General features: G+C 32.5%; 1 protein-coding gene across 1 annotated transcript in view; it reads right to left on the reverse strand.

Moving 5' to 3' along the window:
• Positions 1–25,878, reverse strand: part of SGK3 (serum/glucocorticoid regulated kinase family member 3) — an 80,501-nt gene that overhangs the window by 52,385 nt on the left and 2,238 nt on the right. The window contains exons 2-4 of the mRNA XM_051970098.1: positions 22,018–22,101; positions 13,651–13,723; positions 3,659–3,734 (exon numbers count right to left, since the gene is read on the reverse strand). Coding sequence (XP_051826058.1) covers positions 3,659–3,734; positions 13,651–13,723; positions 22,018–22,101 — 233 coding nt within the window. The remainder of the gene's footprint in view (positions 1–3,658; positions 3,735–13,650; positions 13,724–22,017; positions 22,102–25,878) is intronic.

A 25,878-nucleotide genomic window follows, 5' to 3' on the forward strand; every position in this document is an offset into this window, starting at 1 on the left:
CATTGTACATAAGAAATTTCCAGTCCTACTTAATTTTGTACCAGTTCATATATATTCATCTTCCTTACAATAATAATCTAACTATATCACTATAATAATGTTCTCCAGCTTATTTAACAATTCTCAAAATCAATGGTTATTTGCTCTGTTTCTAGTTCTTTGTTGTGACAAAAAAATTCTAATACAAATATTTTGTTGTACACAAGACTAAAGATGACTTAAATTTTTTTGCCTAGGTGCTAACTAGTGTGGAATCTTTCTATACTTAGTTTCTCTGATCTTTAGGAAAGAAATAGCAGTCTGCTATAAGATCTATATTCAAAACCCTGGCTCCAGAAAAGTTTACATTCTATTTGCAGTTTTTGACAGCCTGGGTCAATGTCACAATGAAGTATATAGTTTAAAAGCAAAGAAACTAGGCCTAAACCTGTTTATCACTGATAAAGGTAACTCACATAAAGAAACTCTCCCTATCAATTCAGATCAGCAACTTATCTAAAAACTGTAATCTTAAAGAACTAATCAGAGAACAGAGAAACTAAATGACTTGTGCTCATGGTTGCAGAGCCACCATGTTTAAGAAGTGAGACATGAATCTAGGCATTCCTACCTTTGAGATCAAGTAGTCTATGTACTACATGATTACACTATACTGCCTTTGTAGCCTATATGTGCTTTATAAATACAAGTTATTATTCTTTTCTGAGAAGAATTAAGACCACAATAAGATCCTCTTATTAATATACAATGATTGAGAAGATATACATTTGCAATATTCACAAATGGATAAATTTCTACACATGAGATTTAAATATTATATTTCTTTTTGTAATGTAAATTTTAAGGCATGTTATTTACATTGCTTCAAAATTCATGTAAAAAAAGAATTGAATTCTTCAATTATGGAGAAAAAAGAAAAGGCAATTAGACAATAAAAGAAAAAAATATTTCTCCACACATTATTTGTTGTTGTTCAGTTGTTTTCAGTTGTGTTTGACTTTTCAAGTTACTATTTATCACTTTCTGGGCAAAGATACTGAAGTCCTCATTTCTTTCTCCATCTCATTTTACAGATAAGCAAATAGAACTTGCCTAGAATGCATAGCTAATAATACAATGTATGGACTGAATTTTAACTCAAGAACACACGTCTTCCTGTTTCCAAGCCTCGTCCTCTACCTATTGTGTCACTCAGTTGCCCCAAGCACATTATTATTAAACATAAACAAATTTAGGCAAATTCATCAATTCTTCCTGTAATCCTATTCTAGTTATTGGTTAGGGAAATAATAGTGCCCTGCCTTTGAAAAATTTTAATTTTTCATGCAGTTCTGAACTATCTTAAAAACACAACTTATTAATTTTTACTTCACAATTTTTACTACACAATCTCTTTAGCAAGATGCTACAGCCATAAAGGAGGGCAGACTGTCAGTAAACATGGTAAAGGTAATAACATTAACTGGTTATAGAAAGAAACAGCACATATGCAGAAGATCATAATTAAGAATCTCCCTAATTACAAGATCAGATGTAATAGACTTGGAAGGATGCAGCCCTCCAAAGGAAAACATTCCCTAATTTAAAATATAATTATTAAAGCAAGGCAGCATGATAATAACAGAGCCAGATTTCTCAATGTCCTATTAAGTGTACTTCTATGTATATGCATAAATATAAATCCTATTTCTGCACCTAAATTATTAAGAAAGCAGCTGAGAGGCAAACTGCTGACTTATCACTTCTCTGACCTTCCATTCACAGTCATTTTGCATCAAGAAAAATTGTGACTCTATCTCCATAATATTTTGTCAGTGGTTCTAAAGTGGGGCCAGCACGTTTCCTGTCCCTCCAGGACATGGCAATTCAGACATGGCAGCACAGAAAAAGGTGAAGAACACTGCACCATTTTAGTCCAGGCTTGCCACTTACGATCTTTATCATTTTAAGCAAATCAATCACCTTTATGAACTTCAGTTTGCACATTCATTAAATGGAAATTATAATAATTGCACTCTTTTCACAACAGCTATTGTGAAGATGAAATGAAATAATGTGAAAGTATTCTAAAAATGTAACTTGCTCTTATTACTACTTTATCAGAAAAAATTTTATGAACATGAAATAATTAAAAGCTTCAGACAAAAGTTTCTATATACTTACTAGTAACATCGAGTGTATAATTTAAATAATGTCTATCTTTGTTTAAGTAATGCAAAATAACTAGGAAATAAATACTATGTATGCCATGGGTACTTATAACTATTACCAAGTAACAAATAACAATGACAAACTCATACTTTTACAGGAGCTTATCCAGTTTAAAGTTTTTTACTGAGGTGTTTTATTTGATCTTCAAGATGGAAGTAGTATTCTCATTTTACAAAGCACAAACCGAGGCTTAGCACAGTTATCAGATTTACCAAAAGTCAGAATCAATGAGTGTGTCATTAGTAACTGCTATCACCAAAATTGAAATAAAAAGTAGGAAATACTTCATTTTTGTAATCATTAGGAGACTGTAAATTTTCTTTTAAATAATCAGCATAGCCTCTGACCTACATTTGATTTATTACATTTTTAATAATAGTAATAAACAGACATCTGTATAGTGTTTTAAAGATTATAAAGCACTTTTCATAGATTATTACACTGATGTCTTCTAACTACACTAGCCGGTAGGTATTATTAATTTCCTTTTGTTGATGAGAAAAATGAAGCTCACTAAGCCTGTGATCTGCTCATAAGACGACAGGAATTTTTGCCCAGAACTCTCCAAATCTAAACTTAGTCAGATCTTGTGTCCATTTTGCTGGCCTGCCTCTCTCAATGCTTTTTGCTCATCAAATAAAAGTATATATTGATTTCATGAACTAATTTGCCTAAAAGTTAACTTACTAAGAAAAAGACCATATGTAAAGTATGTATCATTGAATAAAAATCTAGATGAGTGTTAAAGAAATAAAAATGAATTAAATTGTAAATTCATGCTGAAGTTATTCTCTAATTTAACTTTAAAGGTTAAAGCAGATCTACAATTTCTAAATTTAAGAACAGTTACATTTCTTAAGCAAAGAAAAACAAAGAGAGCTAGAAAAGTATTAACACTGTTTTTAAAGACTTTTGAGTTGCAGATGGAGAAATAAAATTTTGAGATGTTTCCTCTTAATAAAACAAGATTTTTTAAAGTGGATTTTTTTTTTCAAACACCTCAAATATTTTCCTCTTTAGTCAATTCAAGTTGCCTTAAAGATAACTCTTAAGAACTTTTTTAACTGGAAGAATGACTAGCAAAATTTTCCTCTTAACTCTCTTAAATTAGAAAATTTTAAAAATTAGTTAAGAAAAAATATATAGAGAATTTATAATTATTACAGGAATGGTTATAATTTGGGAAAATATTTGAAAAAACAAGATTGTAATCCTATGTGTTATTTAAAGGAAAAATAAATTCTATATACTTTATGTAGTATATTTATTCTGATAGAGGAGAAAACATTTCCTTGAATAGACTCTAGCCTCTACTCTGAGGTGTGTGTGTGTATAAAATGATAGTCACACAAAATGACATAGTTAACTAAATTTGATTCTACAATGTATAAAAAATGCAATATGTCTTAATAAAGTCTCTTTTAGAACACAAGTGAAAGTTACTTACTGGTTGCATAGCTCTGGATGTCTAACTAAATTCTGAATGAATTCATTCAGTCCTGTTCTTCTCTGTTTAATAAAATCTGTTAAAAAAGAGACACATGCTAATAGGATTATTCATGTCAATCATAGATATATTATTTGGAGTTATAAAAACAAAGACATGGACAATAAATACTGTTTAGGAAATTATGATAGATAATTCTTGTTGCTGTATATATCAGGTTATTTTGCATTTAAGTGGAGCTCCAGTACATGCACACAAAATGTACATATACATATATACAAATGTATATATATATATATACACACACATTGTATATGATTTTAAATACTGAAATACACATTTTAAAACTATTAATCGAATATAAACATATCTCTCAAAACTCATTTACACAAAATGACTATTTAAGGGTCTAAAATAGTCTGCCTTCCAAGAGAGACAATTTACATCCTGTTTCCTAACCTTTGACATTGTAGTTAATCATATTAACAAGAACTGGCCTTATGATAACAATGATGAAAGATGAGAGTAAAACTTCAATGGATAAAAATATAGAATTGACTACTGTAGTTAACTGAGATTTTTACATGGACTGAGAAAACAAGAAAAAACTTGTTTCATTCCTGCTTGCTATAATTATCTTTCTAAAAGGTACTGGCATACTTTGTCTAGGAAGTATTGTTTGTTTTTGGACTGAACTTGTGATGTCATAAGGGGAATTAACAACTTATAGTGTTTAAAGGGTTATATAGGACTATGGGAGATTAAATGAGTTGCCTGTGATCAAATAGCTAGTTTTTGTTAGAAGGTCTTGAACTGAGATCTTGATGCCAAAGTTGTCTGTCTTTCTATTCATAATCTCTCGGTAAGAGATATTGTTGTATAGAAATACAAATATAGATTGTGTATGAAGAAATAAGAAATGAATGTATGCTGCGTGTTAAGTTACACTTTAGAAGATTATATATAAATATATATAATTCCCGATATTGGCTAGTTCTTTAATGATTTACCTCCTTAGAAAGATGGAATATCAAAAGCTAAATCCAAAAAAAATCAAACCTAAACCCCACAAAAAAGTATTTCAATGAGCTGTTAAATAATGTTTGGTTTTATCTGCTCATTTTTACAAGAAAGCAGTTGATATATATGGAAGGTATCTAGATGATATCAAAGGTTACTTTCATCTCTAAATTCTTTGATTGTATTTCTCCTAAAGATATAAGTCTGGATACAAGTCTCTTAAGGCTTTTAATAAAGGTCCTCCTTAGACTTAGAACATACTTTTCTCTCTTAGCAATCACTTTTCTCCTAGAATTACAGGGAAAATTTTGTTATTGCTGTTTGCATCATAGGACATAAAAAAGTTTACATGAAAATTGTATCCAGAGCCAGTCTTGATTTTTATAAAGATTTAAAGGATGTGTAGTTTTTCTTTTTTTTCTCTTATATCCACAATGCTTAATACTTGACACATAACAGATGCTTAATAAACTGATTAATGAACATGTACAATTAACTACTCCCACATTTAGCTACTTTTATAGGAGGATAGGATATATAAGAATTTGGGATATTATGAAAACAGTCTAGTCATGAGTAATCAGAGAGATATTGTGCTTTGTGGATATTTACTAGAAGTATGTTTTGGTTTCAGAGGCCAGTTCTGAAAAGACAGGAATTTCCTTTCTTCATTAAGTATGTAGCCTACATTATACACTAAGTACTACTAGATTTTTTTCTTCCATTACTAACTTTATTTCAACCACTCAAACTTATTGAATCACTATAGAATGAATAATCGATCATTCTAATAATTAGCAAGAGAAACAACAGAGCTCTAGGAGAAACACAATCAAAGAATTTAGAGATGAAAGTAACCTTTGATATCATCTCAATACCCTCCATATCTATCAACTGCTTTCTTGTAAAAATGAGCAAATAAATCCAAAGAAAGTTAAGAGATTTACTCAAAGTCCCAAATTAGTAACTGGTAGAGTTAGGATGCAACTGATAGTCTTCTCTCTTAATCCTCTATACAAGATGCTGCTTCATTTGAATCAACAATATTTCTTTCAATTAAGCTCTAATTTTTCCTCATCTATCCAATTTTTTTGCAGAAAATATTAGTGTTAGCCAGGTCAATTAGTAACTATGAAATTATATAGTGAATTACTCTATAATGCTACCTAGATCTTATATAATGCTTTAAAGTTTATAAAGTACTTTATCTTGTTTTCCATCAAGTCAACCCAATCATGGTTTCAACCCTATATTGATCTCTGCTCTTGAATCCCTTGTTCCTTTTCCTTATCTCTGGCTCTTCACTTGACAAAACTCAGCCATAGATATTATTCCTACCTTCTTCCATTCCACCACATGAAATTGGAGAAAATTTCATAGTCATATTACTGGGTATAATATAAAATCAATGGGCCCACAGGACAGGAAACTCCCAACTATTTATTTCCTCAGACTGCCCCAAATTCCTCCCTGGCTGAGGACTTGTCTCTTCCTTTATTGAAAAAAATTTAAGTTTACTCAACATGATATCCCTCTTTTTTTCATTCTCTTCATTGCAAAATTCTTTGACTTCACTTCCTACTCTCAATTTCCCTCATTCTCTAATGAAGAGATGGTCTTTTTCTTGTGAAGGCCAACCCCTGTACCTGTGCACTTGATCTCATTCCCTCCTACTTTTAGAGCAGAATGCATACTCAAATACCCCTTATTCTTTCTACAATCTCTTGAATCTTTAACTTCTCACTATTAATGGGTTCCTTCCCCAATTTTCACAGTTCAAGTATACCTCATCCATTACAAACCTTTGCTAGATTCTACCATTCTTTGAAGTTGTCATCCTACATCTTGTCTCTCTCTCACCCAAATCTCTGAAAAAACTGATTACACTTCTTTTTATTCCTCAATCCTTTTTAATCTGGTTTTTGATCTTATTACTCATTTGAAATTGTTCTCTCCAAGGTTATCAATGATCTCATTTTAAAAAGTTTTACTGATATCCTTTATTTTTAGATTGCTTAAATTTTCCTCTTCTCTCCTTCCCCTTCTGAGAGTAATTCTATATAACAAAGAATTTTTTTAAGATTAAAAAAATCAGTACTCTCATCAATATATTGAAAAACTCCAAAAATATATACAGTGTTCCACACTTGTGGATCTTCCAATTCTCCTAAAAGAGTAGGTGGAAGTATTTTCTTATCTCTCTTCTTTGAGGGCCATGATTCTTTGTGATTCTACAGCCTTCATTTTCTTTTTCATATTATTTTATTGGTATCATTTGATTTTTACATCAGAATTCTCCTCATAATGCTTCCCCTAATCTTTCTCATACAGGCAATAGTATTCTTAAAGGGGAAAAAAAAAAGGAAAAACAAAAACAAAAACAATGAGCACACCTCTACTGATGAACATAAGGAAATGCATTGCTATAGTTGGAAAACTTAAGACAATATTCTATATCCATGGGCTTCCTATGTCTGCAGAGGAGAATGGGGTTGTCTCTTCACTACTGCCATATTTGTTCTTTATAATTTTGCAACATGTATTTTTGATTGCTTTGTTGGAGGTCTTTACATCTGCATTTTTTCTAAGCTATCCATGCTTACTTCACTCTACACAAATTCATATTAAGTCTTTCCATGTTTTTTTGTATTCATCATATCCATAAATTCTTGACACAATAATACACACATATCACAGTATGCTTAGCCACTCCTCAAGCAATGGCCACCTCTTTATCCCTCATCCCCCAGGTATTTGCTACTACAAAAAGGACTGCAATAAATATTTTGGCATATGTGAGGACATACTCATTGGGAAATATGTCTAGTAGTGGAATCTCTTATCATTTACTAGTAACCTTATCTATATCATTCCAAATTGTTTTTCAAAATGCTTATACTGACTGATAACTCCAACAATGAGCAATCATTCCAATAATAACTGTTCACATCTTTTGTTATCTCTGTAACAGTAGGTGTGAGATGAAACAGTATGATTATTTTGATTTGCATTTGTCTTATTATTAGTAACACAGAGCACTCTTTCATATGGTTGTTAAAACTTTGCATCCTTTGATGATTTATCTACTGAGTTAAGATTTTTGGTATCACGTATCTGTTAGTATCTACACATCTTGGATATTTGGCAAACCTTATCTGATATAAAGATTTTTCTTATTAAATCCCTTTCCTTCTTAACCTAGATGAATGAATTTCATTTGTGAAAAAAGCCTTTTAATTTCAAGTAATCCAAATCATCTATTTTATCTTCTGTAACTGCCTCTATACTTTGTTTAAGAAAATGTTTCCTCGAATGTGAACTATCTGCATTTTTGTTTTTCTTCCTGGGTTATTTTTACCTTCTGAATCCAATTCTCCCTGTGCAACAAGAGAACTGTTCGGTTCTGCAAACATATATTGTATCTAGGATATACTGCAACATATCTAACATATATAAAACTACTTGCCATCTAGGGGAGGGGGTGGAGGGAGGGAGGAGAAAAATCAGAACAGAAACGAGTGCAAGGGATAATGTTGTAAAAAAATTACCCTGGCATGGATTCTGTCAATATAAAGTAATTATTAAATAAAATTTAAAAAAAAAAAAAAGAAAGAAAGAAAATGTTTCCTATCCATAACTGCAAAAGATCTGATCTTTATCTCTTCTAATTTAAAAAAAATGTGATCATTAACAGGTCATATATCTATTCTGAACTTTTTGTGAAATATGTGTAAATTGTTAAACATAATTCTGCCAGATTGCTTCCCAAATGTCTCAGCATATTTTTTAAAATCAAATTGGGGGAAAAAAAAATCAAATTGGGAGTTTTTCCTAAATGGGAACAACATTAGATTATTGAGGTCCACCATTTCTATTTTGTTAAATCTGTAAGACTTTTTCATTGATCTACTTTTCTATTTTTAACCAATACTAATTGTTCTGACAACTGCTGCTTTATAATATATTTTGAGGTCTGATAATGTTATTGTCCCCTCCTCTCTACTTTTTTGATTTTTTTCCTTGACATTACAGATCTTGTTTCTCCAAATTAATTTTCAACATCTATTCATATTGAGAAGCTAGTACATTTCTTGACTTGTGATGTTATTTCATCCCAGTTCTTTAGTACTTTATCTTTCCTTGGTTTAGATATAAGGACTAAATGAATCTCATAAAAGGAGTTTTGTTTTAAGAATAATTTGTGTAGTACTGGAACTAAAATTAATCATTAAAAGATAGACTAAATTTTACTGTGAATCCATCAGGACCAGGACTTTGTTTTCCCTTTGCTAATTCCTTTACAAGTTGAGGAAAGTGAGGCAAAAAGAAGTCAAACGATTTGCTCAAAGTCACACAGCTACTGTTTGTAGCCCCAGCAGAACTCAGATCTTCTGGACTCTATGCCCAGAGCTTAAGCCATTGTGCCACCTACATACTTAGCTGGATTAGCCTTCTTCTGCTGTTAATTCATCAGAATATTATCTTATTAGCATTTTTTGTTCTTTCCCTGAGAAGACAGCTGCAATTACATAAATTATGTCTTTGTGCATAATTCTTATTTAATTTTTTTTATTTTAAAATTTTAAAAACTCCTGAAGACTGGGAAAAAATGTCTAGTTTTCTATTTTGTTGGTCACCTTACCCATAAATCACAATGAATATTTACTTATCAAATCTGGGATTTTTTTCCCTCAGTTTTGTGGCATCTGACATTGTCAAATAATCCATCTTCTTAGATACTCATTCCTCTCCAAATTTTTGTAACCTCATTGTTTTGGTTTAATACTACTAACCTGTTCCCTTCCTGGCTCAGGATCCATATCACAGTCCCAAACTGCTGTTGTTCCCCAAAGCCTCTTAACTTCTCACCCTATACTTTCCCTAGTGATCATCTAACTCTCGAGGGTTTTACTATCATGCCTATATACATGACTCAGACACAAAGGTCCAGCCCTACCTATCTACTTACTGTGTCCTTGACCTTCTGTCCTGTATCATCAACTATCTATTAAACATTTCAAGCTATATTTTTGGGGAACATCTTGAAGTTCTAAGTAAACATCACCTTAAGATGAACATCACCTTTATTCCCAAACCTTCCCTTTTCTAGACTTATGTAATTCTAGAAAAAATACCAACACTCTTTCCCATTCTCTTTGACTTATGTACACTCTGATGCTATCCTGACCTCCTGTCTTTCTCTCAATTCATGTCTAATAAGTTGTCAAAACTTGATCTTTCAACTTTCACAACATCTATCAAAGCCAACTTCTACTCTTCACTTAAAGTTACCCCTTTAGTTTATGCTTTCATCACTTCATACATAGACTATTGCACCAACATCCTAATTGTTATCTCAGCTATAAGAATCTCATCACTCCAAGCCATCTTACACACCCTGCTGAGAAATTTTTACTGACCATCTCACATACCTAGAATATAGTCTTTCTTTATTTCTGCCTGAGAATTTCTCTTTTCAAGACACAGCTCAAGCACCATCTTCTACCCGAAGCCTTCCCTGATCCTTCATCCCTCCCAAAATACCCTGTATTTAACTTCTTTGCTTATATTTATATTTATCAAATTTATGTTATCTGTATTTTATAAGTACTTGTCATCCTCCCTATTAAAACGTAAGCTTTTAAGTAGGGATTGTTTCATTTTTTTGAATATATATCTCCAGTTCATGGCACATAGTAGGTATTACTTTTTAGTTGACTACCTAACAAGTGGGAATTTATTTTACTTATATTGAAAAAAAATGAAAGATGCCATACTTGCTATGGTTCATTCTTTAATACAAAATTAGTAAGCATGATTAAGGAAACGTAATGTTACAAAAGAAAAACATGATCTTGTTTTGACATATATGCTACTTTCTAGTAGTAGTTAACAAAACTAAATTTAATGGTTAAATGACTCAAGGTCTTAGAAACAGAAGAATTTTTACTATACAAAATGGCCATTTTATAGTATTTGTCTGAATACAGGCTGATATTCTCAAATTTATCCCCTAAATAAGATCTTCTTGAAAGGAAACATATAGGTATATACAATAAAAATACAATTATACATAAGCTTTAATAACTGCATGATGATTTTGGAACACTTTGTATTTACATTTGAGCTTTAAGAAAATCATTTTAACAGCCCTGTTTAAAATGGATTAGAATGAGCCTTGAGATATAGAGATCAATTAGAAGGCTACAGCGATAGTCCAGACAAGCAGTAATGATAGCCTGAACAAGAGAGGATCTTGAGTAAAAAGAAGAAATGCAAACAAGAGATATCATGGAGATAGAAATAAGAGAAGAATTGAAGAGAACACCAAAGTTTCAAATCTGAGTGAAAGGAAGAATAATAGCACCACTCTCAACAATAGGAAAATTTAGGAGAAAAGTAGATGTTAGGAAAAAATAAGTTCTGCTTTAATATACTGAAATTCAGATATCAATGGGACATCCAATTTAAAATGTCCAACAAGCATCTTTCCTTTATTTGATCCCATAAGCACTTATTTTCCTTCTACCCTTACAATATTCTAATTTTTATTGTCTATATACATCTATTATCCTTACTAGACAGTAAGACCCCTGAAGATAGGCATTGTTGTATATCTTCTCCAGCATTCAATACAATGTTTTACACACAGACAATATGTGGGTATAATTAATGCATGAATGGAAGAGCGTAGTTGCCAGAGATCTCTCTAAATTTTCTGGTGCACTGACTTTGTGGCACAGCTTGATCACCTTTGTGCTATGGCCTATCTAATCGTCTATCTTTACCTCAGATCTTGGAATTTCTGCATCTCAAATTTCTTACAGGGCATTTACTTTGGATGTCTTACTTCAAACTTGGTATTCCAAAATTATATTCATCAACCTTTCTTTACTCAAAGCAATTTTCCTATTTTCTGTCAACAGACAGACTTGAAACCTCAAAATTATCTTTACTCTTTTCTATCATCTCAACTTCTAAGGATTCTTCTCTGAAATCTTTCAAATTGCTCCCTTTTAATCTATTCCCACTGGAATAGCCTTAGGCTTTTAATAAACAATTGTTTCATTTTGTTTTTATCAAATCTCTGCTCCAATTCAGCCTACATACCACCTCCAGACTAATCTTTCTCAAATCCCAATTTTGTCATGACACTTCCCTGCTTAAACATTCCAATGCTTATAGAACAAAATCCAAAACCCTCAAACAAATATTCAAGGCTTTTCATGATGCAGCATCACCCAGTCTACTGAAATTTATCTTTTCCTGTCCTGCTTTTCATAAAAACCTTACCTTCTGACCAAATTCCCTTTCTGTCCCCCTTAACATAGTGTTCATTCCCAAGTCCAGACCTTTGTTCAAGCTATCGCCCACTCTTCAAAACTTTTCCTTCCCTCCTCTTTTCATCTTAATCCTATTGAGTCTACAAAATTTAGCTCAAATCCAACTTCCTCTACTAGGTCTTCTTTCAACTCTAGTGCCCACCCTAATCTCTCCTTTCTCTGAGTGCCTATGGTGCTTATCTGTGTTACTCTTTCTGACATATTTAATCATGTATTATCTTGCATTATTACCTAACTGTTTGGAAAAGTGCATGTATTTGTATACACACATATACAAGCAACTCTCCAAAGCTATAAATTAAAAAAAAGTTGCCGGTAGAGATAATTTCCTATACCAATAAATTCCCAAGACTGGACCAAAAAAAAAATACAAAAACGTATCTTTTCTTTATATCTTATCTTTCTAGAAGATGTTGGGTTTCCAGAGAACAGGGACCATGATTCATTTTTTTTTTAAATGTCCTTCCAGAAGTAAGAAAAAGTTCTATTCTTTAAAGGGACCGTACAGAAACCTTGGCTCCCAGAAGGCACAGATTAAAACCAGACTTAACCCTCTGTCTTTAATTCTATTCACCTGACCAAGTAGCTGGATGTTCCCATCTCCATTTAGATCCTTAACATTTGTTGTTTCAGTCATGTCCATGACTCCATCTGAGGTTTTCCTGGCAAAGATGCTGGTTTGCCATTTTCTTCTCATTTTACAGATAAAGAATTGAGCAGAGGTAGTCACTTGTCCAGAATCACATAACTAGTAAATGTCTGAGGCTAAATTTCAATTCCTGCCTTCAGGGCTGGAACTCTATCCACTGTACTACCTAGCTGCCCAAGTCCTTAATGTAACCTCCTAGTTTTCAGTAACACCCTGAAAGGCTCCAGATCTTAGACACTTAGCCTGTAACTACGATGAACTTTTTAAAGTGTACAAGTAAACTTAGTATTTAAAATAATTAAACAGAGCTAAATTTCCTAACCTAACTCAGTTTCATCCTGAACTCCAACTAAGTTCAGACCTAGCTCCATAAAACTACAGATCCCATCTTTGCCTGGGAGAAAAACATTCATTCTCTTGTTCTTTCGATCTACTTTCTCTCTTCTAGATGCTTCTGACTACTCCCAGCTCCAAAGTTTTATGCAATTAATATTATAATAATTACTTCACTCTATATCTTCCCCAGCACCATAAACATCATGAGATAAATATGCATATAATACTCAGGTGAATATTCAGAATGTTCATCTCCAAACAGCCCAACTTGATTATTTACAGAAATGTATGTATGTGTAAATGTAGATATGTATGTATATGATATATACAGGCATGTATCTATATGCACACATGTATTTTATAAATAATAAATGTAAATAAAATAAGCATTTCAATAAATACTGACTTAATAGTTCTCAATATGTCTACCTAAAAAAGGTAAAGATGTGCCTATAAAAGTATAAAGTATGGTTCTAGCTCTCAGAAATATAGCTAAATCCTTCTATTGTTTTTCACTAGTCATGTGATTAAGCTGTTAAAATATTATGCTGTATGATTAAGTTAACTTTTCCCTGAACATGTGATTGTTAGTTAACAGCTAAGCTAGTTTTTGGCAAAATATTTTCCATTAAATTATTTCTTACCTGGATCAAAATTATCACCAAATATTCTTTTGGCAGGAATCTTCATTGTCATAGTTGGAAATTGTTTCTTTAGCTAAAATTTTAAAAATAAAATTACATGCACTAACAATTTTACAAATCAAAAAATTCACAGAAATTAAATCTGATTTTTAAAATCTTTACCCTAACAGTATCCTTTCTTATAGATATAATCAGTCAGCACACAGTAACAAATTGTATTAATACTAAAGTCCGATCCTAGCAAGGAGGTGACTCATTCTTGAGAACTAGGCCAGCAGAATGTAAACTCGGACAGATTCTACCTGAATCGAAAGGCTTCTAGTGGAAACCTGGCAACAGATGGGGGCAGTTTTCTGAAGTTGATCAAACTAGCTGAAATGACAAGGGCAATTCCCAGAAGGTTTGCTACTTGGTGAGGAATTCTTTGCCCAATCTAACCCACAAAACAAACACAAAATGGTGCTCAAGTCTTATTTGATGCCTTCCCCCTTTTGTCGTGACTGAATGGGAGATAAAACAACAGGACTTGTTAAAATTCACGTAGTTCTTAGACTGTCTATAAACTTTAATAGTTAATAACAATTAATAAATTCTATCCATGAAGAAAACATGTTACCTGTGTTTCCTTTTCATAAATTACAGTAGCTTTCCACTGATGCTTAGTGCTTAGAATACGGTTACCTGGTACATAGTAGGTATGTAATAAATGTTTATTGATTGAGCATGATGCCTTTTATTTTGGTTGCCTCCTTATTTAGTTTTCACAAATTAGCTTAATATAAATTATGTGCAAGATTACATATTTTTTACCTTATTAATGCATAGAGAATCTGACCTTGAAGAGAAACACAAATTTTGGTTAGCTATAAAATGGGGATAACTCTACTTGCACTATCTTTCAGAATTATTGCAAAGATAAGGCATTATGAAAGTCAATTGGCAAATTATAAAGCTCTATATAAATATAAGCTGTTATAAAGATATGAGTTCCTACAATCCAAAGGAGATTAAACTATAATTCAACTAGCAACTGACATGTGAATGTAGCATTTTTACTTTTATTTTTGTTTCATGTCTGAAGTGAACATTAATTTCTGATTTACGGGAATCTTGGTCAAGTTTGGCCTGCTTTTTTCCATTAATCACTACTATGCTGATATCATTTCTCACATCTCCCTCTACATTGTTATTGTTGTTTGTCCTTCATTCTTGCAGAACACCATGACATCAGAGAGATGATGCTATGTAACATGCAAGTAAACTGAATTTAAGTGAGGGAGAACTATACAAAGGTCACCTGCCTCACTTTCCCCTCTAGTGCCATCTGGGAGGTCCAATGGCCAGATAGAGATCAAGAGGGCTAGAGATTCCCCTGATGAAATGGAAGATCTTGGCCTTTCTTGGTTGAAAGTGTTCAACAAGTCTATTTGACTGAGAAATTGAGGCAAAGAATCTCTTCTTTTAGCTAGTCAAAAATTAAATAAATAAATGAATGAATGAATATGGGAGGGGAAGACCCTCAAGGTTTCTGGCTAAAGCAGAAATGACTGCTATTTACATTTAATATGAGAAAATCAGGACCCAAACGATGATCAAATGGGGCTTGGCCTACTGGTAGCCAATTAGAATTAGATTGGTTTTGATTTAAAGCATGGTACTTAAGAAAGAAATCTAGCCAGTAAATACCAAGATATCTTGACAAGATTGTCTCTCATCTTAAACACTGAAAAAATCCAAAAGATAAAGGAAGAGAAGGAAAAGTAGAAGTAGGGGCAGAGAAAAATGTACAGGAGAAACAAAAAAATATACAAATGAAGCAGAAAAAAAGAGATGGGAAAGAAATGATGAAAATAGAAATGAACTTAGCTCATAAATAAAATACAGAAAATAAAATTTTAAAGAATATTTTCTTTTAAGATGAAAAAGAGAAGCCAAATAAACTATCTACTTCACTATGGTCGGTCACCTAGCCAAGAACTGTCACACAAAGAGATCAAAATGCCACTATCAAAGATCTTAATGGTAGTAGTTTTCAAACTTGATACCATATGTGAAATCTGCACTGGTAGAATGTTCCTACACCAAGAATTCATTATATCAAAAAAATCAGAGGTCCAACATGTTATGTATATACACGGATAGTATGTATATATAAACATAAAATTCTAATTATTATAGGTTTTTCTTAATATTTTTCCACCTGAAAAAAACCTAGAGAAATTTATCATTTCCTAATTCATCTCATTTTCAATATAAAGACAACATTTTAAAAAAATCTCTAGAGGTTCTATGAATACTCTGAAATTACATGATTTCTAGCAAATATATACATCTATTCGTCAAATTTAACTCAAATGAACTAAAAATTATAAAAACATGTCTATTGCTTCAATCTTCCATTTTGTTTCAAGAGAACAGCTTAAACTACATGTTATTCCTCTTTGAAGTACATTAAATTTAATCAAAATCAGACAACTCCTTCAAAAGCATTTAAGAGAGGAAGACAGGCATATATGCAAAATACTGGGCAGTAAGATAATCATGACCCAACGTCCAAGATTTACTAGAACCTCTTTAAGCAATGTAACATTGTTTAAATCCTAGGACTCATATGTAGTCATCCATCTCTGAAAGAAGTGATATAAAAATCACTGAAAATATTTTCCAAATTTAAATCACTATATAAGTTACTTTTATTCCCCAACATATACACTATTATTAGTAGTCTAAGTAACAGGAAAAATATATTTGTTTCTACTATTTATTTTCATCAAACTGTTCTACATTACTTATAAACCTAACAATTAATTTCTCATTTTGTAAAAAGTATCTTAGATAGATTCTAATTTGGTCTAATGGTATGAATGCCATTGACGGTTTGAACAACCATATGTCAAGGAGGAAGTTATCAGGGTCAGAGACCTTAGGCCCTGTTTCTCACCCATGCAGCTCCTTAGATTTGATATAAAAGATTGTCTGGGGGGCAGCCAGGTGGCACAGTGGATAGAGCGCCAGCCCTGAAGTCAGGAGGTCCTGCGCTCAAAAATGACCTCAGACACTTAACATCTCCTGGCTGTGTGATTCTGGGCAAGTCACTTAACCCCAATTGCCTGAGCAGCAAAACAAACAAACAAACAAACAAACAAACAAACAAAAAGATTCTATGGGTTACTCTTACCAGGGATTACTGAGTGGTAGAAAAACTGCATTTATTAAAAGCAAATAACTTTATATGTAATCCACAACTTTTAATCAGGAAAAGCCAATTACTGCTTAATTCTGAGCCTAACTTTCTGTTTATCTGTCCAAATAATGATGACCTAATTCAATGTTAGTTATCAATTATAGCCTAAAAATTAATATATTTTTTCATCCACTTTGTTTTTCCAAGAAGGACGGTTAGAATATTTCTTTCCCATTGTTCTCATAGAATACTAGAAAGTGATACCCTAACTGCTTGCCATCTGGGGGAGGGGGTGGACGGAGGAAGAGGAAAAATCGGAACAGAAGTGAGTGCAAGGGATAATGTTGTAAAAAATTACCCTGGCATGGGTTGTCAATAAAAAGTTATTTTAAAAAAAGTATAAATGCTATAAGCTTACAAAAACAACATTTGAAAGGCTAAATATTTAAAATTTTTAAATATCGATTTTTAAAAATAAATTGAACTTTTTATCAAAAAAAAAAAAGTGATACCCTAGAGTAATGTAACATACAAGTTAATAGAGAATCTTTCTTTGATTTGACTCTGCACAGAATCCTTTAATAACAAGATGAAATTATTTCTTCTTATTTTATGCCTCGTTTGATAACAATATTCAATGCATCACTGAACAAAAGGTCTTCTTATAACCCTGTTACGTTCTTATATAATTTGATGAATGTATGAAGCATGTCTTTTCAAGACTACATTTAATTGTACTAAGTGAACAAAATATGAATAAACAGAAGGATGTGTAATGATGTTGGATGTTTACAGAAAAATCAGCAGCAAAAATCTATTCTCTGATATTATCAAGGATACCATTGATACATGGATAAACCATTCTTACAAAGCCTCTTTATATTTGAAGAGGTTGCCTTGGACACTAATTTTTTGGAGGGTGATAAAAGCACTATAATCCTCCTTTGAATTTTAGAATCTTTCCTTGACATATCTTTCAATGTGAATGCTTAGTACTTTGAAAATTATGTTGTATACATTAGTGTGTATTATTTCTATATGTATCTGGTTAGGTTCAGATGTTCTAACCTGTACTTTTTGAAGTACAGTCATCACCTTTGTAGTAAGTTAAGCATTAAAAGTGTTAGAGTAAACCATTGTTAAAAATATCAAGGAACTGTTTCATTTTGCATCTGCTTATTGTACCATTTTCAAATTTCATCTACAAATTCTTTTAATAGTCTAATTTAATCAGATCTTATAATTACTTCTCTTTTTTCTAAATTCTCTAAGGCAGTTTTGCTAAGCTCTTTAGTCACCTTTTGTGACATTTGGCAAATGAGCTCATTTTTGAAATAGTCCTGTCCATGAAAGAATAGTAACTTCAGAATAAGATATCTATTGTTTAGTCTGATCATTGATTGAATAGCAAAGGTCAAAATAAATCCTAACTTACAATAACTGAAAATAGTGCTGTCTTCTCTTCATTTGGCAAAAAGATTAAGGGCTTGTTGAATGAGGCAACTTTGGAACTCTAAGCTTCTTCCTTTTTGATGACTATTTTGTATCAATCAAAAAACATAATTTACTATGTTCTAGAAATACAAATAGAAAAGGAAAACTGTTCTTTCTCTGAAGGAACTAACATTCTAAGGGAGACCACATATAGGAGATTTCAACTGCCAAGTAAGATGGTACTTTGTCATATTTAATGTTATTTTCAATCATTTAAATATATACAAAGGACTTTCATGATGTAAACTTTTTTATATTCCAAGGCTTTAGTAATTATGGACCCAATCTATGGAATGCTAAGGAAGCAGAGGTTGCAACATCTAGAGAATAATTCCCAAGTCACACCTATACAAAGGTTCATTCCCTGGATGATATATGCAAGGGTAAGCTAGAAGCAGGGCTAGTATTATAGGCACTGCTATTCTTGAAGCTCCTAGGCCTCAGGCACTGAAATGTCTCCATTTAAGTCAAATGGCAGGTGAAAGTCCAGATAGTAATAGTGATTTTATTTCTTTGGCACATATTACTTCCTGTCTCTTTCTCAAGATCCCTGTCTGCTGCAACTAAGTTGTCTTGCCTGCCCTGTAATTAGGGTGGGGATGGCTGGTCACTACTCCATAGAAGCATTGTGTGCAAAGTCATCAACTAGGCTAGTATGGCTGGATAAGGAAGAAAATCAGGAAAGCAGTAAGGAACAAGGTTGTAAGGAGCTTTAAATATCACATAATTTCACATAATATCAGACAAATATCAAACAAAATAACAGAAAGGCACTAATTTTCTGAGGGAGTTCAGAAGGATGTGATATGGTTAGACTATACTTTAGGAAACTATTTAGAAGACAGAATAGAATGTAGTAAAACCCAAGGCAAGGAGACTAATTAGGAAGCTATTACATTAATCCAGGCAAAAAGTGGAAAAGGCTCCTTTTTCAGGTGGTGGCTCTATGATTGGAGACTACATGAGATGTGAGAGCCAAAGTGATAAGAATTGAGAAAGATTAAATGTGGGTTCAATGGAAGTGAGGAAAAAAAGGTTACAAATCTAAGTGAACTGAGAGAATGGTGGTATCCTTGACATTATTAATAGGGAAGTTTCTAAGAGAGGTGAGTTTGAAAAGAGAGATAAGAAGTTCTGTTTGGAACATGAAGAGTTTGAAATGTCTATGGAATTTCCCATTGTGAACTATCCAATAGGAAGTTGGTGATGTGGGAGAGGAACACAAGACAGAGACTATACCTGGAGACTACACAGACACCCATACCTGGGAATCATTTAGATATTCATAACTGAACCCATGGTAACAGATAAGATCACCAAGTGAGATGGGATAGAAAGAAAAGAAGGCCCAAGAAAGATTTGGGGGGGGGGGGGGGAAGAAGGGGAGGGGGAGACAATCACAACCAATGGGCATTACAGCAGAAGAATTGTCCAATTCTAAATTTCTGTAATAAACAATTTTAAAGAAGTAGAAATGGAGTTGTTATAACTGGACTTAGCATATTCACTTTTTATTCTAATTTAGGATTTATCATGACTATTTCTTGAACCAATCAATGATCTGACTACACATACTCATCTAATTCTGAAATTGTGCTAGGTCTGTAACCAATTTCTTCCTGTCTTTTAAGGTATGCAGTACTCAGTTACCCCTCTCTCCTTCCTTTCCTCCTTTTCTATCCTCTCTCCCCACCTGTCTATATTTATCAGTACCTTCTAACTCTACTTGAGGAATTTATGATATACAAGTATGAGTCACCCAAGCAGTCCTAAAAGCTTCTGGATCCTTTATTTTCTTGGTAATGAACTGTATTGTCCAGTACTATTGATATTTCCCAGTACCCACTCATTCTGTGCTTGGGTAACTAGATATCAAGTAATTTGTTGTCTTAGTCTGGAGCATCTTATTAAGTTCTTCTTGGAATTTCTTTATTTCTTCACTCTTTGTAACATATTAAAACACATACGCTATAACTGTAGTCAAGGTAGTCATTTTGTTTAGCGTATTTAAGATGAGCAAGTGATCCATAAAATTATGTTCCTTGTTTTAAGGAGCACAAGACAAACTGCACCAAATTATTTATTCACCTCTCCAAGGAGAATCTGGGAGACATCTTTCCATTTACCTCCAAAATCTTTTCCAATTTCATTTATATCAATATTATTAATATGAATTATGGCTTAAGTCTACATCAGGGTATCAATTTATTACTCACTGGACAAAACCTGCACATTAAGAGTACCATCCATTAAATAAATGTTTACAGCTCCAAAACTGTGATTCTTGGTATATTTTCTTTTTAGCCATTCCACTGCCATCATAGAAGAATAATCAAGAATAATCAATCTATCAATCAACTTTTAGTAAACACCTACTATTTATCGAGTACTATACTAAGACCTGCAAATTCAAAATGAGGGAAACGATAGTCCTGGGCCCTCAATAATCTTACATGGAATACTTAAGACCTTAAGAGTATTTTATATTTGTCAATTTCAGGGCTTATATTTAGAAAAAGGAATCAAATCAGCCTATAGCCAGCTTTCTGATTTTAGGTCTGTCTACACTTAAATTGGCTCATCTGTAGACAGCAGCCTTTTATCAGCCAATATCTGAAGTCTTTCCATCTGAAGGTGTCAGAAAAAAGAAAATTCTAGCTGGCATTGATGTTGCACTTTTGAAATTTACAAAATGCTTTACAAACATTATTATCTCATTTGTTCCTTATAACCACCCTGGGAGATAGGTACTAAAGGTATTATCATTCTCATTTTATGGAGGAGTAGAGAGGTTTTCACTTTTTAGTGGTCGCACAGCTAATAAATGCAATGAAGCTTTAAAGCCTAGATATTTCCTGAAGGCAAATCCATTGGTCTTTCCACCATACCACACAGCATTTTAATTATAGGGAAATAAAATTTAAGACTAGAAACCTGATGACTATTGTCTTAACCTCTAAGTGAAATAGATTTCAACAGCAAAAACACCTACTTGTGAGAAAAATCACAGTACTAATTTAATCACTTAGTTCTCAATTTAAAATAAAAAATAGTTGCAACATATTTGGACTATTCCTTTACTTATTAGTAAAGTATAGTTTATATTCTGGCCCCCCGTTTCAGAAGATATTTGCAACTATTAATCCCTAGGTTATGATTTAAATAACTATGAAAACAGATGTGCAGATTTTAAATAACAAAAATCCTCAATTATAGGGGGCAGGTGGATGGTAGAGGGAACTCTCAAAGAACTTCTGATAGTTGCTTATTTCAAGTCCTTTATATCTAAGAAAAATGAGACATATTTAAGTGCAAACTGAAGTGGTCTCACAGAAAAAAATTTGAGCTCACAAAGGATAGGCTCATTTTAGACTTTATAAACTAAACAAAATATTGGATTAACCAAGTAATGTTATTATTAACAATTACCAGGGAAATGGTATCTCCTTGTAGCTTTGGATATTTTAAGCTTCTCAGAGATATTTCAAATACTTTTGTGACTAAGTTAGGATAATTCATGTTTTTTTTTTAAATTATCAAGGGTCCATTTTTTAATGAAATATCTGCCTTTTGTTCAAAATAATGAGCATTACAACATAAATTAAACTCAAATAAATACTTTTTTGCTGTTGGAATTTTCTAAGATGATTTTTGTTTTAATTGAATTTTATAGACAGAATCTTACTCACTGTGTTATAAAGCTTATCAAATTCAGCATATCTCCTGAAGACAAACCATTCATTCCTTCCAACTGAAACTAATACTTTATAAACCTGTAAAAATAAAGGGAAAATCAATTTAACTGCAAACAAAAAATGACAAGAATATCCGATTTACCAGACCAAAAAACCCAAACATGCCTATTAAATCTATTAAACCACTTTAATTTTCTTTTATTATGCACAAGCTCAAAAGAAATTATTATATAAGAATGGAAAACTTTCAGTGCTTTAAAATACAAAGGTCATAGGTTTGTAGAAACTACAAAGTTTTAAACACAATAATAGTATTCACTTAAAAATAATATACTTATGACTCAAGAAAAGTATTCTCAAAAAAACCCTGCAAATGTGCACAGATTAAAATTATCTTCTAAATAAAAGCTTTAAAAACTTGTTAAAAGCATAAATACTTTTCATTTCTCCAAAGTTTTGGTTGAGACTAGGTTTTAGATTTGGGAGGAGAAGGACAACAGTGGTTCAAATATACTTTAGTTCCTAAGCAAGTAGAGGGAAGGTCAGCACCACTCCTATAGAAAGCAATTAATAAAGTTTAAGAGCAGGAGAGTTGGGGGCATTGTGGACTACATTCTTCTCTCACATGAGAATCCCAGAAAATCAAAGAAGATAGAGAACTGACTGGGACACCTTTCAAGTAAGTCTTCACCAGCAATGACAATTCTATACAAGTTTAGAAAAAAATTTCTTATTTGATGAGTTTTTCAGTATACTTCATTTTAAATATTTTATTTCTTTCCAATTCAAAGACTTCTTTTTTCTAAAAATCTCCAATATTCCATTCCTACTAGCAATCCTACATCCACATATTCATAAAATAGGGTAGCCATGATATGACATAAGGATATGAAGAAATTGTTTATATGGAAAACTTCTCTAGAGGTAAAATTGAAATAAACACCCCCTTTTTTTTTAACAATAGTATCTTCTATTAGCATAAGGTATTGTAATCTACAAAGTCTATTTGCAAGTATTAATTATTTTACTTAATCCTCACAACTATCCAGTGAGGTAAGCAGGAAAGGCATTTTGTATTTATCTTACAGATAAGAAATAATTCAACAATTCAAGTCAACAAATATTTATAATGTACACACTAAATAAAAGGACTGATAATTAAAGAGATAAGTACAAAACCATTCCCACCTAAAGAGCTTACATTTTACTAGATAATATCTCCAGTACATAAAACTAGGTTCAAAAAGGTTAAATGCCCAAGATCAGATGTTAATTAAATAGATAATTTATCTATCCTGGAATCCAGGTCTCCTAATTTTCTTCATCCACCAATATTATCATCAATTTCACTGAAAAAAAAAATCCTCAGGAAACCACATTGTATCAACACATATAAGATATGGATGGGCCTTCAAAGAATTTACGTTCAAAAATACATATAACATGAACCCATTGTAGAATATATAATGTGTAGAAAGACTAGACATTCATTAAATATTTAGAGTTGATACAACCTTTAAGAAAGAGAAAATCCAAAACTCTTCAAGTTTTTTCCCCCAGTAATTTTTTAGGCAACAAAGGAAGTGTTCCACTAAAAACTATACATAATTATATTTTAATAATAATAATAGCTAAAATTTATGTAGTGCCTTTTATGTGACTGCCACTGTGCTGAGTACTTTACAAATATTTTCTGACGCTATTATCACAACTACTCTAGGAAGCTGATGGTATTATACCCATTTTATAGTTGAGGAAATTGAGGCAAGCAGAGGTTAGCAATTTGTCCAGCTAATATAGCTAGGAAGTGTCTAAGGCCAAATTTGAACCAAATTATGAAAAGGAATAACAGTCTTTTGAATCCATAAGCAAAATATAGAAACTCCACTTGGAATCCACTGTATTCATTGTTTCTGAATACAGGCCCAGTATTCTATCAATTGTGCCACCTAAAGGCCTCTTACAATATACTATAATACATAATAAAATGTGTAAGTAAGTAACACATAATACATAATATACAATAATATATTATTTCACCAGACCTATGCTTCAGTCATTGTACTAGCTTCTGGGGATATAAAGATAAAGTTGAAACACTCCTTGCTCTCAACAAGTGGACAGTCTAGCAAGCAGATCTAAGAGCTGTGGTACACATAGAATCAATAAGATCTGACATGTGATTAACAATATGGAATAATTGATGAGTAAGAATTGAAAATGACATAGAAGTTATAAACCCAAGTGACAAAAAGAGCCAGAAAGAAACAGGGAAGTTAAGAAAAATGGGTAGGTTTGGAGGAAAAGCTAATGAGTTCTCTTTTGGATATACTGAATTTGAAATTCTGTTAAGGACAATTCAAAATGTCCAGGGGGCAGCTGGTGATACAGAACTGAAGTTTAGGAGGAACTGGAGAGCTAGATATTTATATTCAAGTGTCAAGGGCAGAGAGATAATAAATAAAATACTTGGGAGGAGTCACTAAGAAAGTATACACAGAGAAGAGAGCCGAGAATTGAGCCTTGGGGGATACAGTAAGACAGAAAAGTTGATAAAATAAATGTGACAAATGTGCTGTAAATTACAAAATACACATCTAAAAGTAGCATGGTTTTTAGGGTCCTAAAAATTTAATATCTGGGGCAGCTAGTTGGTATAATGGAGAAAGCACCAGCCCTGAAGTCAGGAGAACCTGAGTTCAAATCTGTCCTAAGATACTTAACACTTCCTAGTTGTGTGAGCCTGGGTAAGTCACTTAACTACAATTGCCTCAGCATTTCAATGCTATATAAATCCTCAGTTTTCCTTTGCATCTTGTGAAATGGGTAGCTCAAATATTGGTATTCTTATCAAACAGATGAGTAACAAAGGTTCAGAGATATTAAAAATTGGGTCAAAATTACACTACTGCTTTAGGAGCTGAAATTTAAGCCATGATCTCTCCTAAATCCAATTTCATCATTTTCCCCACAATACTGAATTACCTCAGTGAAGAAGAAATATACTCCAAAAATATGAGCAAGAGGGCATTTAGACTTGTCCAAGGTACCTTCAGAAAAAATCTCTCTTAATAATAAGCATTGGGGATACAAAGATAAAGCATAACATTCCTGACTCTCAAAGAATTTATAATCCAGTGAGGGAGATGAGATATATACAAATACTTATAATGCAAGTTAAACATGATTAAATCCCTGGGCAAATGTGGCATGAGAGACTCCAAGAGGTAAAAAGATCATTTCTACCTGAGGAATACAGAGAAGGCATCATGAAATAGGGTATATCTCATCTGGATCTCATAGATAAAATATTTTAAATATAAAATATATTTTTAAAAATACATTAAAATGTATAGGATGCTATATACAAATGTTCTATGGCAGAAGAAATCAGGGGGAGAGCAAAACAATTACCTGATCAAGGCAATGTCCAAGTTTTCCAGAGATGGCCCTAAAAAAATCTCCCAATTGGTCTTCTTCCCCCATTTTCTCTTTTCTCTGATCCATCCTTTTGGGATGCAGAATCACAGAATTTGGCATATGAAAATGGAGGAAGGAGAGAATAAAATCACAGATTCTAGCTGTGAAGAAAATTGTTGTGGCTACTGGAAAACACAAGTTTTGGGTGCTTTTGTTAATGCACTGGTGATCTACATGCCTTCACATGCTTTTATGTAGCAGTCAAATTCTATGATTCTGCCTTTCTATGAAGGATGGACTAGAGAAGGAAGGAACAAACTAAGAAGAACAAATTGAGGGGAAGCTAGGTGGTGCAGTGGATAGAACACCAACCGTGAAATCAAGAGGTCCTGAATTCATATCTGACCTCAGACACTTAATCCTTCCTAGCAGTGT

The sequence above is a fragment of the Antechinus flavipes genome, chromosome 1 (assembly GCF_016432865.1).
Source record: "Antechinus flavipes isolate AdamAnt ecotype Samford, QLD, Australia chromosome 1, AdamAnt_v2, whole genome shotgun sequence".
Taxonomy (NCBI): domain Eukaryota; kingdom Metazoa; phylum Chordata; class Mammalia; order Dasyuromorphia; family Dasyuridae; genus Antechinus; species Antechinus flavipes.